Source organism: Lissotriton vulgaris, chromosome 11 (assembly GCF_964263255.1).
Source record: "Lissotriton vulgaris chromosome 11, aLisVul1.2, whole genome shotgun sequence".
Taxonomy (NCBI): domain Eukaryota; kingdom Metazoa; phylum Chordata; class Amphibia; order Caudata; family Salamandridae; genus Lissotriton; species Lissotriton vulgaris.
The window spans coordinates 101,954,947-101,975,598 of record NC_141699.1 but is presented as its reverse complement, the minus strand read 5'-3'; the positions used below and the strand labels follow the sequence as shown (position 1 = coordinate 101,975,598).

General features: G+C 46.7%; 1 protein-coding gene across 2 annotated transcripts in view; it reads left to right on the top strand.

Moving 5' to 3' along the window:
- The window catches only part of LOC147679044 (ankyrin repeat and SOCS box protein 15-like), a 203,431-nt gene that overhangs the window by 116,905 nt on the left and 65,874 nt on the right, over positions 1 to 20,652 (top strand). For both annotated transcript variants that reach the window (XM_086942785.1, XM_086942786.1), the window contains exon 4: positions 6,083 to 6,241. In XM_086942785.1, the coding sequence (XP_086798911.1) occupies positions 6,083 to 6,241 (159 nt within the window). The remainder of the gene's footprint in view (positions 1 to 6,082; positions 6,242 to 20,652) is intronic.

Here is a 20,652-nt window from a genome sequence, read left to right as displayed (position 1 = left end):
AAGACCTGGTGACCGGTGGTTCCCTCCCCTCAGTCTCTAGAGGGCTTCTCAAGGGACCCGGCGAGTGCTGCCCTTTGTCATGTTTCGTCGTTCCCCTGTTCAACATTTCGGGCAGTGTCAGCTCCCCTTTCTTGTTCCCTCTGTTGCCGGCCATTGTAGTCGCTGCCACATCCGTCACCGGGCCTGCCTGTTATGTTACTGTCTGGCAAGTCTCGTTCCCGGCCCTCCGGAGTTTCACTAATCCGGCTGCAACTTCCCTCGGCTGACTCGTTTGTTTTAAAAGGCTGCGTAGGTTCTATCCCAGCCCCAGCTTCTTCTCCAATTCCAGGCTGCGTCCTGTTAGCAACGTGTTATCGGACCTTCTTCAGGCCCCAGGCCGCGTCAGCAGTCCGCCATTGCTCCCTTCGCTATGGTCATCCAGGGGGCGCATCCATCCACCGGTTCTTATAGGTATCGTCCTCGCTGCTCCGCTATCCCTGCTGCCTGCCGGTGTCGTCTCTGCATACGGACCACGCCCCGAATGACCACCTCTGGCCGTTGTGTCCGTAACTCCAGGCCTGAAGTCCTCCCGGCGACACGACTGCACCTCGTGTCGGTTTAATCAAGGAAGGCCCTATCGTGCGGATCCCGTCATCTGATCGCTTCGCACTCCCGCCTCTGTCCTTGGCGAATTCCCTCCTTGGTGCGGTCGGGGCTCCCAGCCAGTCCCAAGGTTTCCCAGGCCCAGACTAGGCTGCACGATCTGGCATCCGCCACGTGGCGCACCGTTGAGGGGATGGGGCCGATTACGCACCTCCTGCACTTTAGGCCGCGTCTCTCAGCGGCCGTCTCCTGTCAATGTTCCTTCCGCCTTCGATCCTTTACAGCCACCAGAGGTCCGGCTGGGCCTGTAGGGGCTTGGCGTTCACCTGTATCCTCTGGCTCATGGCCAACCGCTTCCAAAGAGGCCTCGCTGTTCGGCGGATTCGAATCGGGGCCTACTGCCTCCGCAGGCCCCTTTGCAATGTCGCCTCAGGGAACCGACTTCCGCGGTTCTCCGTTGCAGCCGGTGTCTCTTCCTCCCCTTGCCGGTAGCCGTTCCATTCGCTGCTCAGCCTGAGGTAGAGGCTCGTGCCTCTCCATCTGTAGGCCGCGTCCCCAGCTTTGCGTGGGGCCCCCCGGCTGGCTGAGATGTTCCGTCGCCGGCCGTCTCCGGGCGCTCCTCTGTCTCGGGGCTTCTTTGCCTTTGGCTCCACCGAAGTCCCGCTTCCACCGTCGGGCAGTTCGCGGAACTCTGTTCGAGACCCGGCTCGGGGCAGATGCTTCTCTTTTCCTCAGAGGGCCTCGGCTCCGCTCCGGCTGCTGTCGCTCTTAAGGAGCCCCACCGCTGCAATCTCCGCGTAAAATGTGGGCTCAGCGACGGACCGCTCGTTGCTTCTCAGTTTTCGCTGCGGTTTCACCGCGGATCGGGGGAGATCTGCGCTTAATCACGGCTTAAGGGCTCAGGGTCGGGGGAGCTCGCGGAGAGTGCGACTGCTCACCTCGCCATCTTGGCCACGCCCCCCATACCCAACTCTAAAAGGCTATGCCTCAGCTTAGAACGTGGAACCAGGTCAAATGCAGACCTGAGGTCCACGAAAGCTGCATAGATGGAACCTCTCCCCAGAGTGACCGTGCGCCAATAGATGAGGATAAACCTTAGCACCTGATCCACTGTGCTGATACATCTTCGAAAACCTGCGGGAAGGTCGTAAAGGATATGAGAATCGTCCATCCATACCTGTATTCTACCTAGAATCACTCTAGCCACGACCTTCTGGATGCAATCGATCAGGCTTATAGGCCGGTAGTTTCCCGGCAGGGAGCGATCCCCCTTTTTAAAGATGGGAAGGATAACTGCACCTGCCCAGGAACTGGGAATCGCTGCTCCTTCATCTATGGCATTCATTAAGAGTTGGATGTAAGTTACCCAGGATGCCGAGTCTTGTATAAACAGGTCTGCGGGGATGCAGTCAAGACCAGGAGCCCTACACTTTGGAACCTGAAGGAGGGCAGATTCTACTTCGATGGTGGTAATGCTGAGGGAGGTAACTGGCAATGGCACAACAAAGATGTCCTGAACTCCTGGGCCACTAGCAAATTGGCCTTTGAAGTGGCAGATCCACTTTACTAGGATCCCCACTCCCCAATTTCACCAGGTGCCAAAATCTCCTCATATCCCTCCCAGAACATGCATTGAAAAGTTCCTCCCAATGGGCCTCGTCCCAGTCACGTTTTGCCTTAAATTTTACTGCCTTGTAAGCCTGCCTCTTCTTTCTTATAGAGGCCTGTTCCTTTTCCTAATAGCAGTAGCCAGAGATTTATAGGCAGAACGACAATTAGAAATGTACCATGGTGCAGCCTTCGTATCGGATGAAGCTGGGCCATTCTTATTTTTTACAATAAAAATACTTTTCAGTTGGTTAAAAAGATGTTCATGTGTCTGAGTTACACTAACCCTAAGTACCCCCAATTCGGCCTCTGTCTGGAGGGTAGCAATAGCATTTGTGACTAGATTACTCATAGCTTGCAACTTCTCTGTATCAAGTGCAACCTTGCACCATTTGAGAAGTCTAGTGTCATTAGTTAAATGGCCTTCTACGAAGTCCGGCAATTTGTCGGACTTCTAAGGTGATAGAGACACTGGCCCTCATAGAAACTAGGAGCGGGTTGTGGTCACTCTCAGACCAGGCTTCCACAACCATATCTAACAATTCAGGCCACAATTCCTTATTAATAATAAAGTAGTCTATGCGACTACAACGATGCCCATTGCTAAATGTTGGCATCCCCAGTTTATCAGACTTTGTGCGTCCATTTGCTGCTCTTAACCCATGTTCCAGGCAGAAAGCTTTTAATTAGAGTGCTGCTCTAGTCTACTTTTTTATGGGAGGGAGCTCCAGTGGTGGAATTAACCAGAGGTCATCCTCCTCAAAACTAAAATTCAAATCCTCACAATCTAGTGGTTCGTATGTGCAATTAAAATCCCCTGCAATTATAATATGACTATTGCCTCTTTGTTGCGTTAAAAAAACATCAAGAAAATCAACTGTCGGACGCCTTCCCACCGTGCTGACCCCTAGAATAAACGTCAATGAACACAATATCCAGGGAATTTCTATGCGATAGTTTAACAATGAGAATATCCCATGAGTCAATGACTATCTCCTTTAATTTGAGAGAGTAGAGCTGCCTGACCCAAATTGCCAAGCCCCCCTTTGGTATGCCCCTTTCACCCTGCACCGCTGGCTTCGAAAAAGTAATAAAGCCTTCACAGTAAACCTGGTCCACTGCCCAGGTTTCTTGGAAGAATACAATATCCTGTTCTTCTATAAATGTAGTCCCTTCCGTGGAGGCTAGTTTACTTACAAGCCCCGCGATATTCCAGGAAGCTATTTTGAGAACTGGACAAGGCTCCAACAAAACACTGGAGTACAGAGTTCGCAGTTTGGCAGGGGAGTCGGTGGAACAATACCAGGTGTAAAAGGTAGTAGAGCCAAGTCGGTAACACCAGACCCCGATGTTACCTGAGTGCCCCAACTGCTTGCATATGCCACTCGATTCCCTCCACTCTTAGTATGAAGTACCTAACTTTCCCTACCTTCCTGAGCCCCTCGTGGATAGGTTTTACTTAACAGGTCCATAGAACCTAGTCAATTAATATCCTCCAAATTACTGAATGATTCAAACCTGTTAAAAGTTGGGACAGAGTACTCGTACATCCTTTGATCGTGTGGTGTGATATTACAACTGACCCTGGGCATTTCAACAACCGCATATCTCGGTAGAAGAACTCTAGGGGTAAGTTGTTAATACCATCCCCACTCAAATACCTTGAGCCTGCCCTATCAAGGATTGTTTTGACTAGATAGGGAGACACAAAGTTAACCGCCACACAATCGCCTCTGCTCGTTTTCTTTGATTTGCCTATCCACGGAATTCTACGAGCCATTTTGAAGCCCCCAAATAAAAGACCTCTCAACTCTGTTTTTGAATTTATTAGATGGAGGGCCTTATTCCTCAAAGAAACCCAATTTTTCTCAACACCTGATTGTAAGTGGGGTACAATGTGTGTAGGGGCTTGCCTCCGGGGGTAAATTGAGAAAGTCTTTACAATGCTGTCTAGTCATATGTCCCTGTGAGGCATTACTATTGTTACTCCACAGTGGTGCTCTCCTGCATGTTGCTATTTCATCAGGGGCTGGAGTATTCCATGTCAACAGTGGTGGGGGTTCTGGAGCAATAATGCCGGTCATAGCCTTATCACTGACAGGTACATTGGTGGAAACAGTTCATGCTGGAACCAAAACTCCATTAGAAGCAGAAGTGCAACTTACAACGTTGCCTTTTGGCAGAGATAATTGGTTCTCAATATTAGTTAATCTTTGACCAACGTCTGCCAATTTTAATGCCAACGGTTCTAGCATAACCTGTAATTTTTCTTCAAACTTGGCAATAAGCCTATCCTCCATATCACATGGTATCTGGTTGGAACTAGTCGGGGAACTAATCGATATGGGACTTGAGTGTGGCGGCCTCTTGGGCATGAGCTTTCTTACCGCGGGTGGGCCCCTTAGTTTTGGCCACTTTGCTGACCTGGTGCATAGTACCAGGGAGCCTACCCACTTTCCTTTTCTTGGACGGAGCTGGTGCTCGACCCTCACCCTTCTTAGCCTGTAACTGACACTGCTGGCGTGCTAGCATCATATCAGGGGATAGAGAGGTGGGGGTGGGATCTCTAGCTGGAATTAAGGGAACTGGTAATAATGAAGATGAAAACCCAGGAGATGCTTGCTGTGGTATATCAACAGATGAACCCGCCCCTTCTTGAAGACATGCTATGGAAGCCCCAGCAGATACTCTACAGGGGGTCAAGAGACAATCGTCTTTGGGTAAGCTCAATCTTTTATAAGCACAGATTCACCTCTCAAAAGAAAAGCATCAAGTGTTCCAACGACCCCCTTTTGGCTTGTCTTACTCATTATTGCCCTTAGACCCTGGATCAAATTATCATAAAATGTTAAAAGAAATTGCAATACGAAGGATATCAGTCACTAACCATGTCCAAGCGGGTGGCAGTTCAATAGATATTTAGGGGGTGGCCCAGCCCAACTTCCTCCTGGCTTCGGGCGCGAACGGGTCCGCCCTTGGCCCAGGTTTTGCCCGGGCAGCGCCCGGGCACGCCCGCGCACGTCCTGTGCTGCGGGAGGCTCCGCGTCCTTTTGAGCGCTGCCTGGCGCTTGAGTATGACGCCACAGGCGAGCGCCCACCGAGGATGCTGGAACTTGAAGTCCGGGACCGCCCGCGTTGCCACCAGCGGGATGGTCTCGGCGGAAAAGACAACAGTGCTGGTGTGGGGGTTAAATGAAGAGCGAGCCGGTAAAGAAATCCCCCGTAGTGGCTAACAGGTAGGTAGGTAGTTGAATCTGTACTTCTCCTTGCAAACAACATTGACTTGGAGACTAGCTTAGTTTTGGAGCCTCTTGTGTATACATAGGGATATCTGGCTGGGTATATTCGATATCTAATGCATTTGATAGATGGTTTTCCTGTGTAATGTTGTACTTGTGCTGTGTCTGTAAGTCTCATGGTATCGTATGATGACCTCTAAGACAGGCCATCAAATGCAATGAGCGGTCTCATATTTTGCTCATATCATTGCATCAACTTGTTGAATGAAACTGATTCAACCATGTCTGGGAACTGCAAGTATAACAGGAGTGTTACTGTGGGGCATCTGCTTCCCTTGTGGATAGGCAGCCAGTCCACCAATTGATAAATGACCCCACTAAGTTATTCACACTGAAAGAGTAGTTGCAGTGTGAATGACTTAGTCATCATTGCAAACTTTAGCAAGAGTCAGACCTATTGGCTTTCTGATGGTGGGCTTCATATGTTAAAGATACTTTATTGGTTGTGTTTTTTATTTAGCCAGTTCATGCATTACTGTTGGTTCATTTAGGTTTTTTTTTAATGGAAACAAAATATTGTCTCTATATGCTTCGGCAAATAATCCTTTGGCATCCATGCACAATAGTCACTGTGGTCTGTCTCTTCTGTACAGCATCAAATAAAATTCTCTGGGAGCAGATGACCTATGATGGTGAAACCCCGCTAACGCTGGCAGCCAAGGCTGGTTTTGCAGAAAATGTTAAAACATTACTGGAAAAAGGAGTCTTGCCGAACACCACGAACAGAAGGGAAAGATTTCCTCTCCTCATTGGTAAGGACTTCTTACCTTTTTGAGGTCTTTGCAATGAGACCAGAACTAATGGTTATAATACATATGTTTAGAGTGGGTTTTGGTCAGCTCCTTGCTCATAGTTGAACGGATGTCTTGCCTATCCCAATTCTCTGCTCCTGATTTGCTTACTTTCCTAACAATTTTAGTTTTTCCTGCCTAGAAGCATTTAGGTCTTACACTACCTAATGTCCTACCTTGCTTTGCTGTGCTTTAGATGAAGTATTTTCTGTCTCTTCCTTATTCCTACTCTACATCTTCTCTTTCCTATCCTTATGCCCCCTGCATCCTGTTTCCTCACAAGACCACCCTTTTTATGGTTTGAATCTTTTATTAATGTTCAAAACAGCAGAGGGAACAAGACACCCAGCTCCGTGGAAACCGTGCAATATAGACAACAAGTGTCGCAGAAAATAGCATTACCAAGGTAATATGAGCGGAGTGGGCCTGTGAGTAAACAATAAGAGGGGAATGGGAAAAACACAACAGACAACTGGTAACCCACATTACCACCCCCTACCCTGCCCCTTGTCCACTATAAAAGAGGGAAAAGGGGGAAATACTCTAGGATTCAACATGGTGGCGAACGGTGTCGCGAGGAGCCATCTTGTGGGAGCTGTGTGTCAGAAAGACGAAGAAATCTGAGGTATTGAGGGCATGCCAGTTCTCTGAACTCTGTTATCAGTAAGGTCAGGAAGGGTCGCCACTACTCTGGGAAATTAGACCCCTTGCCAGCTAATGTGAGGGTTAGCTTTCCATCCCTAGTACCAGAAAGAGTCTCTGCAGCCATCCAGAGTGTGTTGGAAGCTAGGCAGAGCACCAGTGTACCAGGATATTCTGTGCCACTGCGCCCAGTGCTATGGCAATCAATCGCCCCCTACAGGACTTTAGTGGATATGTTATGAGGTTAGGTAAGCCCAGGAGAATGAATGCAGGAAATCTCAGGAGCTGCGTCTCGAAATGATAGTCTATCTCATTGAGCACTTGGGACCAGGATTATTGGATATGGTCACAGCCCCAGAGGAGATGTACTAGGGTGCCCACCTCCCCACAACCCCTCCAGCAAAGAGCACTCTGTTGGGAATCAAAGCGGTGTAAGCGCTCCGGCGTATAATATCAGAAAGTAGCTATCTTAGTTAGTATCTCAGTGAGTCCTGTGGGGTATGCTGAGTGTCAGGCCCTATGATATATACCATCCCATTCCTTGTGACTAAGCGTCCTTCCCAGGTCCCATTCCCATCTTGCTTGACTAGCGTTATATGTATGTGTAGAGGTTGTTAATAACTGTTTATATAGGTCGGAGATGATTTTCTTATTGGATGTATGGGTGATGAGCCATTTCTCATAGGGGATCAAAAGGCGCTGGGCTCCAGGTTTGATGTGCGGTTGAAGTGCCCAGTGCCTGAGCTGTAGATGGGCAGGCGCTCTGATTCAGGGATGCCATAATATGTCTTGAGTTGTGGAAATAGGATGATCCCTTCTAAGTCGAAGAGGTGGCCCAAGGACCGACATGGAGTGGAGCGCCAGGCGCGAAGGCCTTAGTATCCATGCCGGGTTGGAATTCTGGATTATTGAACAGTGGCGTGAGGGGGGAAGGATAGGAAGTCAGAGCATGGGCGGTGTTAGTGCGGTCCCAGGACTCCATAATTGTGCTGGTGATGTATGATGCATAGAGATTGGGTGGCCTATGTGTCTTGCAGAGGAATGGAACACCTTGAAAGGGCATGGCTGCCACATCCTGATCCTGGAACAACCAGTGCTTCTCCGATTCTAGGCGATGCCATTCCACTAAATATCGAAGCTGTGAGGCGCAAAAATAGAGCTGTAGATCGGGGACCCCTACCCCTCCCTTCTCCGATGGAAGGATCGCTATTGCATGTTTAAACTTGGGCTTGCGACCCTGCCAAATAAAATGTGCTAAGTCTCAGTTTGTTGAATCCAGCTAGAGGGAGGGCGAAGAGGGAGGGTCTGAAAAAGAAATAAGATCTGGGGAAAGAATTATCTTATTGGTCGCTATCCTGCCTAGCCAGGAGAGAGTATAGTGTTTCCATTGTCCTAATTCCTTATGGTTGTGAGCACGGAGTATGGAGTAGTTGGTGTCGGTTGTGACTTGTATGGTAGGGCCTAATTGAATTCCCAGGTACGGGATCGAGGATGTTGACCATTGTATGGGTTGTTCCTCTTGTTGATCCGGCTCAACTAGTTGGGACATATAGGAGCTAGACGGGTCGCTAATATGCTAGTGTAGAGTTTAATGTCTATGTTAAGGAGAGAGATCGGCCTGTATGCGCTGCAGGATGTTTTGTCCTTCCCGGGTTTTGGGATGACCACTATCGAAGCTTCAAGCATCTCTTCTGGAATGGCCCCAGTTTGTGCAAAGGTGTTGAATAAGTCCTTTAAGAAAGGGGCCACCTGGGTACAGCATTTTTTACAAAAGGTCGCACCTATTGCCCTCGTGTAGTATGAGTGGCGGAGGCAGAGTGCCGCATATTCGGCCCTGTCCTGGTCTAATGCTGCGAGTTGCTTTCGCTCTACACCCAATTGGCACCAGGCCCTAGAGGCACCGGTCCGCTGGTGCATCTGTTCCAGCTCGGCGACCTGTTGGGAGAGCTCGGCCCTTTTACAACTACATTCCAGGTTGCTGGCTGTGGAAATGGCTATGAATTCCCCCGTATGACTGCGTTTAGTGCTGCTCACTGTGTCGCTAAAGAGGTGTTTGGGTTGGCGTTGAGGGCGAGGTACTTTGTAATGGCGGTCTTAATTTGTTCAACTGTGGAGGCATGATGGAGCAACGCATTGCATAAGCGCCAGTGTCTCAGATTGCAGGTCTTCCCTGAGGGTGAGGAACAGCGACTTCAGGAATGCCTTTGTTTTGGGTTCATCCCCGGGGTCTGCTGGGTGCTTTAAGGCCTCTGAAGCTGTGGAAGCCATATTAAGGATAGATTGCAAACGACCAAAGATGTCCTTCAAAGGTTTCACTTTCTTTGTCCTGGAGGTGGACATGCTCTTCTGACACTCCCAGGTGCGCTGCAGAGTAGGGTCAAGACGTCAAGAGACCACAGCGGGGCCAAGAGGTGCTGATACAGTAGCTCAGCATGGGCACTTGGTGCGCCGTGTGATCCGCGCGCCTCCGCTATGAACCAGCGTGGAGCCTCTGTACCGACCACTGAATAGGTCTCTTGAGCGAAGACAGGTGCTTACTACCGATCCCGTTGGCCCCACCAGGTCTCGGCACTGGATGTAGCCTTCGCTTCAGGTTTTGCAGGAGCGAGGTGATTTGAAGTTAGGCCCAAGGTACCCACTGGCAGGCTGGGCCTCTGAGCAGGAAAATCACAAATCAGGGTGGGCCAAGCAGGTCCTGTGTCGCCAGTCCCTCTCCCAATGCCCAGGATGCGTGGCCCCCACTCGCAGCACCCCCAGTTATCGCCGAAATGGAAGGGCAGCCTTATGCTAGTCTGAAAAAGCCCTCTCCCAGTGCAGCTGCAGGGGGTGCGTTCTTACCAAGTGCCTGCAGGGAGAGCAGTCCTCAGCGGCCAGGCCCACGTCCACGTGGGTCCCGAGTCGCAGACGGCACCGGAAAATTAGGCCATTGGTATGCAGTGTTGGGGATAAGGAACAAGCAGCTTTCGGTTTCCGGGGTCAAGCCGGCCACCCGGCGCTGTGTGAGGGAGCCACACTCCGAGGGATCCAAGAGTCCGCACAGGCCGTCCTCGTGATCCTCCCATCCCTCCACATTTCAGCCGCGTGCGCCTCCTTTACTGGGGTCTCACAGCAGCTGCTGCGAGGAGGGTTCCATCAGGGGGATGTCCGGAGGTCACCTTGAGCTGATTCAGGCCCCGTAGGAACTTATATGTACAGGATTGGGCAGGCGACAGGCAGGAGCGAAGAACGATGCGTCCTACCACGTCGCCATCTTGGTCACGCCCCATGACCACCCTTTTTAAACCGTTTTTGCTGCCTGTTGGTGATAGTCATCTTAAAATTAATTTGTGATCATGCCAAAATGGCTACCCATGCATAGTAATGCACACATATGGGTACACGTGCTCAGTAGGTATTTCTTAATGGGCTTGTTAAATCCCATTCAAAGCACACACATCCACTGTAGCACACACATCCACTTGTTAAAATAAAACAAAATTCACGGCCATGGTTTTATGCATTTTTTTATTTAACATTTAACAAAATGCTGCTCCAAAATGACCATTGTGGATGTTCACACATTCCAGTGGCTGTCTAAGATGGCAACAAGCACTGGCAAAGCCAGTAGATTTCACAGCAGAGACCTATTGGCTTGGCCACTGCTTGTTTTTCATGTGGTTCTCTCTAAATCTAACCCTCTGAGGAGGAGAGGTGGGATAGATGTTTGAAGGAAGGCATCTAACAGAGGTGAGATAGATATGAGTAAATGAGCTTTGCAACATGTAAAAAGGGACAACTCGAATGAGGGATGGAATATGGTTCTACTAAAGGTACATCGCCCAAAGAAGAGAAGCACGACCTCCAGGTTAGGGAAGAGCAAGAATGTAAAAGGCAATACATCACATAAACCCTTTGCGAGGGGTGGACAGTTATTAGGATCAGATTTTCATCAGGAGGTTTCTTCACTATTTCTGGCAAGACAATGAGGACTAGAATTCCAAAGGTACTGCTACCTTTATGCTACATCTTGTTAGAGTTCTCTCATGTGCAGACGTAAGTGCCACAAGGGGTGCAAGTGTAGATTCAATAAAGGACTTAGCATGACCCTGAAGGTCATGCTTTCCCGGGTTGGGGGAAGATCTTTCCAAGCAGTAGCATCTCGACTTTGGAATAGACTCACTCCCCCCCTGCGACAGATCCTGGACCTCCTAACTTTTAGGCGGAATCTGAAAACGTGGCTTTTGCAGCTCTAGGCCTTTCCGGCTCTGCGGCAAGGGCGGATCTCTGTCTGTTGTTATTGTGGTCTTTTTATCTCAGTGCCGGGACGCTCCTGGGAGTAGCCGCCCGCTCTATAAATTCCAGATAACATAACATTACATAGGAGACGAAGATACAGCTCATTAAGTGCAAAGGATTTTAGCAGTGTATCTATCAGCTTCTGGAGTCTGTAGAGAAAGGAAACAAAATGTAGAGGTGTCTTCACTGTTTGCACAGTATGGGAAAAAGTAAAAATGAAAACAGCAAATCCCATCAGCGTAGGCCGAGATGCAGTGCTGGATTTGCAAAATGAGCAGTTAGTACAGGTGTACAGGTTCACCTTGTGTGCACTCACACAATGGAGGAAGTGCACCTGGAAGCAACATAAGTGGGCACTCTCCTGGCGCTTGTTTTGATGGTGTGTGTGTTGCTCTTTTTCCTTGGTAATGGGAACAAAGGTACTTTTACCTCTCTGGGTTCTAGAGATTCTCTTCTGTGACCCAGCGTAATGTGTATCTGCCATAACACTCCAAAGCCAGGAAGTTACTGGCATTCATTGGCAGGTATCAAGTGACATGTTCCTACTGGACTAGCTTCACTTTTATTGACCTTACTTTTTCATTACTCTTCAGTTACCTGTGTAATAAAATGTTAAATACACAAGTCATCCAAAATATTGGAGCGTAACCTCTTCTATCCCATTGACCATGCATGTTTGTTCTATGTAAACATACCTGGTGTGTGTATGTCCTGTGTTGGACCCATGCATAGTGCCTCACCTTTTCTACTGTTTTAAAAAGAACGCATGCTCATAATACTCTCCCTAGTTTCCTACATAGTCTATAACCACCTAATTTACTCAAAACTTCACTTCACGTCCTATGACCATTTCCACAAAATCTTTTAAAATTCCTTTGTGTAAGGTATACATTGTCATATCCTCTCCAAGTACTCGAATTTCTTAACCTTGGATTACACTTGACATTTGCTTACTTAATACTAATCAAGGGCAATCATTTGCAATTAGCATAAACATAATACTCCCGAAAATCCTAACAGTGATAGATAAACTTTGAACTCATTTTCTCCAACATTAGATAATGCCAAGTCCACCTTCTTTCAAAACATAATCTCCTCATTATGGTCCCCTTCTCAATGTCTCGCACATACAATAATGTATTCACAACTCCACACACAATTATAACTCCATCTTCATTCTTAGACAGTGGTTTTACACCATACTTCTGCTACAAGATCTCCACTATTAGGCATGCTGCCTCTAGTTAAGTCACTGCCCCATTACCTCTTGAGCTCTTTCACACCCCAATCTCACTCCACAAGTTTATTTGACTTCTTTACTACTTAACCAGTTTCGTTGATTCTCATTTTCACATACACTTCCCTTGACGCGAATCATCTAACCTCTTCAGCACACAATAAACCTTCTTCCCACATCAGGCCACAGACTATTAAACACTTTGGTTTTCCTTCAAATGAATGATTACGTATTTGTATCGCACATGGCTACCCGAAGGCATCCCAATGCAAATGCAGTTCTGTGCTTAATTCCTTTACAGTCATTCCTCATTACCTGGTTCTTAACTCCGTTTCATCTGTGATGTTGTACTACCTTTATTGAAAAACACCACTAACATTCCACCGCCTCTATTGTCTACTATCCCAACTCTTTCATTTGCTAGATACAGTAATATCTATTTTTCCAACAAGTCGCTACAAAGCACTCTCTCCTGACATACCTTTTACCACTTCTAGTTGGGCTGCGGTGCCCATCATTCAACTGAAATCACTTGATCTCCCCTTCTCAGCAACAGGACAATCTTCTATCTTCATATCTACTTATCTTTCTGCAGTATTTGACACTGGACATCTCTCTTCATTGCTTTCTTCCTTCTGTACTATTGGCCTTTGGGCTCTCCTCTGCAGTGGCTTTCCTATTATGTCCCTGGTTGCTTAGTCTCTTTATTTAGAGATTCCAAAAGCTCACCACTAACCATTCTATCATTTGGGTTCCTTTAAGGGCCAGACCAAGGACTGCTCCTATTTCCTTTCCAACCATTCCACTTGGTGTCATCATCTCCACTTTTGATTTCTCCTTTTCATTCTTCTAATGTTCTACCTTATATACCTACTCCCAATTATGCCTTTCCAGTTCCTTCACCACCATTTGACATTTAATGGCCCCAAAGTCTCTTTTTACATCCTCTTTTGCACCCATCCTTCTACCAAGTTTTGCCAACTTTTCACCTCAATAATACGACTTTCCCCTCCTCTGCAAGAAATATTTGTGCTCTTCAACCCTTTTGGTGCATATGGATTTTTTTATTACTACCCCACAAATGAAACACTGTACCAAGTACTAAACATGTTTCTGTACCTCTAAGGTACCAAATAAATGGCTCTATAAACTGTAGTATTAAATCAGTCTGCTCATTGACTTCATTCACTATTCCTACACCCCATTCAACAAGGTTCTTCTGAACCCTATTTTTCTTGTTCAGGCTCACACCCATCACTTCCCTTAGTCATGAAGCTGAGGGCCTCTTAGCTAAAAAACATGACCTGTTAACCCCTAATGTTATGAACGTTCTGCCAACTGGAACCTATTGAAAACACCTAAACCTCCTTGTGCCGTATCAGGATAGCGGTCACTCTGTCTTCTGTCTCCCATCACTGAATTCGCTATCATGAGATCTGTGCTTGCCCCTCTCCTAGTGAGTTTTAATCTATCCTGAAGCACAATCTCACAACATTAGAAGTGAAGGGCTACTGTTTCTTAAAAGGCATCCAGGTGCTAAAGATACAGCAATGCTGGTTGGAGAAACTAGAAGTTCATTTGAAATAAGTTTTAATATTTATCCTAAAGCGATTGTTATTGGTCCATGATCTTTGTTTGAAAGGTAAATAGTTCTGAAGTTTGGCTGCAAAATAGGACAAAATTCAAACTCACAATTGACTCTACAAGATTTTTGGGACAACCAGTTAATGTCCCGTTGCACATCATAAACTGCAAGCGGGCACTTCGGTGGTAAATTTGTGGGCCAGGTAGGGAGTGCTTTTGTGGTGAACTACTTGTGCGCACAGCAAAGTGTCTTGAATAAAATACAGGGCTGTCAGATGCTGTTTAACAAAATGATGCTTGTAATTCCCCCAAAAATGTAATCCACCTGCTGCAATTTGTACTGTTTGTAACCTGTTTGGAATATATTGCGGAATCGTTAGATAAATGGAACTGCCATAAGAAAAACTTTATCATGCAAGGATTTTAAAATCCAAAAACAGGAGGTGGCAACAGTGCTGATTTGTTTAGAGAATATTCAGGAGGTGTAAGAAGTGACCTCAACATTCCTTGCCACGTTAGTAAGGGGTGGAGTTACATCAAGTTCTCTTGGCCACCGTTCCAAAGACCAGAATTTCAGTCTTTTCGCCATTAAGCTGTAGGCAATTTTGCCGCATCCAGCTTGTGACTCGAGACATGCAACTCCTGAAATTAGAGGTCTTATCTTCAACCTCTCTTGGGGATGGATAAAATGACTTGTGTATCATCAGCTTAGAAGAGTAGATTGAAGCTGTTGGTTCTTACGCCTGCAGCTAGCAGATACAAATAAATATTAAATCGTATGGGGCTCTATACTAAGTCCTGAGGGATGCAACAGTTTGGGGTAAATGGCACTGGGTGGTAAGGTGACATAGCGATCATCTGAACTCTGTCCATGAAGCAGGCAACTGACTATCCCTACAGATGTCAAATTCAATATGCCTACAGAATACGGCTGCATGAGAGACTGCTTTGATCTCTGCTGACAGTCCTCTCCCTCCGATCCAAGATGCTTCTTAAATCATTCATCGTAGCAAGAAGGCCAGATTCCATACTGTGTGATTCACTTCCTACATCCTAACTGTGAGGAGTCAAATAAGGAGTTCAGTTCAAAATATTCAGAAAAGACATCAAATCAAAATTGGAAATAGGTGTAACAATTGGGAGGGTAAACATTCCAGTGTTTCCAAGGGAGTAACTATCACAGCAGGAGTAACACTGGTACACTAGTGGTATGCAACGTATTTTTGTCTAAACAGCTTTTTAGAAATCGCATGTCTTTTTGTTTTTGGGTTATGCTTTTGTTGGGGGGGGGGGGGGGGAGTCCTCTGTCTGGTAACGATGCATGGTAACGATGTGTACCCCTGCACTGAAGTGCCCAACTGTATTGTTGTCGGGATCCCTAATGCTGATTTTTTGTCTTAGGTGAACACATACCATGTGTGTGCACCTTTGCATAGGCCGGTCTCATGTATTCAACTCTTATGGGACTGGGAGGGGCACCCAAAGCGCTACACTCCTAGTGGTGGAAGGCTACAGCCTTCACCAGGAGTAGTAAGCAGCAGAAGCATGGTGGTGGCAGCATGCAGTGTAATATTCTATAGTAATGAACAGGGCCTTTTTACCCTATGTCACTGGAGCTAGGCCCACAGGCTCACTCACATTTTTAAAAATTCCACTGCTGGAACAATGGCACAACTGAAAAGTGGAAAGGGCTCTCCACTGATAAATCAGTGGAGATGCATGTTGAAGGAGCCTCAGCCACTGAAGGATCTTTGAGATCTGTTGAAACAACATTGGAGGGTCGTTCTAAAATATTTGGCGCCATTTAGCAAGACATTTTCGATACCAAATCTACGTTTGAAACCAAGATAAATGTAATGGCCACATATATGAATCTCCTTTGGACTGATAATGAAAAACTGGTGGAAAGGGTAACGCAGAATGAATCCGTATATGCTTTGGTGCGATTGATGGTACAGGCACTGCACTGTCCAATAATCCAAACATATGAGAGCTACAGGAACCAGCACAACATATTGTCCACTTCACCCACATGCTCAGAGTGAGGAGCAAATCACAGTACCCTCAGCCATGTGGGAGGAGGGAGCAGGCATGTTGACACCATCAAACCCTGTGGCTCCACTCACGTGGCCAACCGAGTCTGTTTCTACCCATAAATAAGGGAGGGCACCAACTCACATGCAAGCAGTAAGCATGTGACTTGCTGCATGAGAGCAGGCAGTACAAATAGTTAACATTTTATGTTAAATGGGATGCCAATTTTGAAGGAAACATCAAATTAAAAAATAAAAAGAACAAATTGCTGGGCTGCCATTTTCATGTTTTACCTATGATGAGTGTTCTAGAAGCATTTCTAGGGCTTCCTTTATTGGTGGACATGGATTTTTTTTTTAAAAAAACTTATTTGGATTATTTGATGAAACACCATTACCATTAACAATAAACAATTACAATGTGTTAATTTTACCCTCCCATGTTTCTTGGGCAGCACTGGCTTCATATACAGGTTTTTCCCTTAAAGAGCAAAGTAGAGCAGTGTGATGCAGCGGGCCGAATCGCAATCCGTGGTGCCACCCATTTCCTCTTCCTTAGCCGTGGTGAGGCCCATGGCGCCCCTCCCTCCTCTTCGGGGGCACTGCGGTACAGCATTGCAGTCCATTGTCGCCATTTCAATGTCGTCGCGGAAAGCACCCGCAATGCCTGTTGGTTTTTGGGCACGCCGCATACTTGCACAACGGCCCAGCTGCGCTTCCCAAGGCACCTTGGGACATTACACTCACCTGGTGTGGGCATCTGGTGATCCCCCTTCTTTGGGGCCCATATTATTGCACTTCACTCCTTTCCCTATCCAAGATGGCTTCACCTCTCCTTCCTATTTTGTCACTTCCTGTTCCTGCATGTCACTTCCTGGTTTTTCTTATATATATATATATATATATATATATATATATATATATATATATATATATATATATATATATATATATATATATATATATATATATATATATATAGTACCAGAATCTTTCATTCCTTGCATTGTAACACTCCTTGTTCCTTCTGGTGTGTCCTCGCTCCTGTTGGTTCCTGCTGAGGTGTTCTCACTCCTGTTGGTCCTGTGGCTCGTCTTTTGGTGATTCCATCCTTCCGTTGGCGCTTTATTCCCCTTGCGCCCTCTGTTCCAGCTTGTCTACCAGTCTTCTCCTGGTTCCTTTTTGGGCTCCTGGTTTTCTAGTGTTTTCTGGCTCCTTGTCTTCTCCTTCATTCCTGGAGTCTCATCATCATCAGAGGTTTTTTCCCTCTGGGGTTTTTCCTCTCGGGACTCCTTCTGGGGGCCACTGGCTGCTTAGGCTTGCATTGTCTGCAGTACCATGGCTACCGGAAGGAGTCGTCCCTATCTTGGCCAAACTAGGACTATCAAGAACCAAAGCCGGGACCTGCCCCGACTCCTCAAGACTGGTAAAAAAAGACCCTAAACCCGACAGATTGCAACACCCAAAAACCTGCATGGATACTTCACGGTCCTCTCCTACCAAAGAGTCGGTAGAAACAGCACAGGCATTAGTGCAGACGGTTCAACAACAAGTCCAAGAACTACAACATCTATGAGAAGAAAAAGTAGCCTTACGTCACATGCTTACAACCAAGGCATCCGATGTACCCAAGATCGCGGCCTCTACTCCTAGTTACTCTGGAGGTCCCAACACGCTGAAAAATCCTGGATTCCTAGACTACGTTTTTTGCATTTCGTCCAGCACAGTTTTTCTTGGATAGAACTAAAGTTGGGTACCTGATTCGTGCCTTGTCTGGCCCTGCCCTAGCATGGGGAACACCCTTGGTAGCCACAGAAGACCCACAGCTTTCTAATTATACCTCTTTTCTTGCGTCATTTAAATGGATGTTTGAAAGACCTGGGCTGGAGAAATCAGCGGAAGAAGTCTTGTGCGACACCCAACAAGGAAGTCAGGACGTCTTGCAGTACATCACACACCTTTCAGGCAATTGGCGGCAGAAACTACTTGGGTGGAACAAACACTAGTAACCCTTTTTCGCAGACGGCTGCGAGAAGAAATCAAAGATGAGTTAGTACATTCTCCTCGTGCTGAGACTATGACTGAGCTAATGGACTTAATATTATCAGTTGAACATTGTCTCAATGAACGTCGTTTGGAGAGACGAAAGTCATGACTTCAGCAGCATACCGGAGTAACCCAACCTAACGTTCATAAAATAGAAACCCCTGTGTCCGATATACAGCCCTCCACAGGAGAAGAACCTACGCAGATAGGCTTAACTAGGGGACCCCTGTCTGAGCCTGAATGTGAACATGGAAGAAAACATGGACTGTGTCTGTATTGTGGCGCCTCAGGGCACATGATTCGCAAATGTCCCACTCGCCCTCCTAGGCAGTCGCAAAACGCTGAATCCTGTCCTCTGTGAGAAGGGAGAGGATGGGATGGTCTGGAATCCCTACGATCTGTACCTCAAATGAAACTTCCACCTCTCTTTCGTCTACCTATGCTTGTAAGGCTGCCAAATGGAGAAGAAGAGAAGATACTAGCATTGTTGGATAGTGGTGCCAGCGGGATGTACTTGGATGAAGCACGGGCTAAGGAGAGGCAAATTAGTCATGTCCCTAAAGAGAACCCGAAACAATTCCATACTGTGGACGGGATTCCTCTAATTTCTGGTTCAGTCAAAGACATGACACTGTTATTACAACTTACATTTGGAAAACACCAAGAACATTTGTCTTTTGATGTGATTGCCTCACCCAGCCAGGTCATGATCTTAGGTATACCTTAGTTAATCAGACATAGCCGGTATATCAACTGGGACACAAGAACCATTTCCCTGTCATCTCATTTCTGTCAACAATTCTGTTACTTCACTGAAGAATACTGGTCTCCTAAGGTAATGCCTATGATAAGAAAGGAAGCCTGTACCTCGGTTAACTCTGTCCAAGGCGTACCAAGGCACTACCAGACGTATGCTGACATTTTTCAGAAGTCTATGAACGCTATGTTACCTCCTCATAGGGAGTTTGACTGTGCCATTCCATTGGAACCTGGAGCAACAGTACCCATCGGAAGAGTATATTCTCTCACTGAACCTGAGAAAGAGGCTCTCAGACAATACCTTGAGGAAAATCTCCAGAGTAGCCTTATTTTTCGATCCTTATCACCTGCCGGGGCACCTCTCTTGTTCGTCCCCAAAAAGACTAAATATCTCCGACCATGTATTGACTTCAGAGGCTTGGATAAAGTCACCATCAAAGACGGCTATTCGTTGCCCTTGATTAAGGATATACTGGCGTCGGTAAGAGGGGCTCAAATGTTCACCAAGTTGGATCTCATAGGTGCCTATCATCTCCTTCGTATCAAAAAAGGGGATTAGTGGAAAATCGCATTTTGAACCCCATTGGGGAATTTTGAATACCGAGTTATGCCTTTTGAGCGGACTAATGTCCCTTCCATCTTTCAAAAGTTTATGGACAACGTGTTCTCAGACCTCCTAAACCAAATAGTGGTTATCTACCTAAACGATCTATTGATGTACTGAGCAGCTCCTGAGTTACATCGTACACACGTCATGCAAGTCCTGGAAAGACTACGCCAAAATGGTCTGCTCTGTAAACCTGACAAATTTGAATTTGACAAATCAGAGGTAGAATACCTGGGTTACCGAATCAACAAGACAGGAATAGCCATGGATCCTGAAAAGGTACAGGCTATTATCGATTGGCCATCACCTTCGACCATTAAAGAAACAGTATTTTCTAGGTCTGGCAAACCTTTACCGTCAATTCATTGACAACTTTGCTCACCAAATCAGCTACATATCCCAAACGTTAAAAAAGGAATACCTCCGGCAAGGGTTTCAGTGGACTGAAGCCGCCGAACAGGCCTTCCAGTCCCTAAAAAAGACCTTCACACAAGCACCCATTTTACGACACCCAGACACAACAAAGAAATTTTTGGTGGAGACAGACTCGTTGGGCAGAGCAGTTGGTGCCGTCCTCCTTCAACAAGAGGACAGACTGGAACATCCTGTGTTTTACCTGTCACATGTCCTGTCAGACTCTGAAAGGAACTACTCTGTTCTAGAATGGGAACTACATGCCATGAAGCTGGCCCGCCGTGAATGGAGGCAGTTCTTAATGGGAACTAAAGAACCCTTCGAAATCAGAACAGACCATAGAAATCTCCAACGTCATCATAACATTCAATGCCAAAATAGCCACCAAACCCTGTGGGCTTACTTTTTTAGCCAGTATGACTTGGTCATCTCCTACATACCAGGATCTCAGAACACTTTGGCAGACGCCCTGTCTTGTCGTTTTCCAGAAAGACTTATGTCCCCACAACAGAACATAATCGAGCCGCAAAGGATTGTTGGCATGGTTCAATCCTTCCTAGACAGGGTTCATTATGAATATAAATCCATGAACCAAGAAGAATGGAAGAAGCTAGTAGATCAGGTTAAGCAACATGACACACACTACCATCGTAGTGCTTTATTTCTTCCCACACAAGGTGCAGCTAGAGGCCCTCCAAATGTGTCATGATTCTCCTGTGGCCGGGCATCGTGATTTCAAGGCTACCCTAGAACTGATACTTCACTCTTTCTGGTG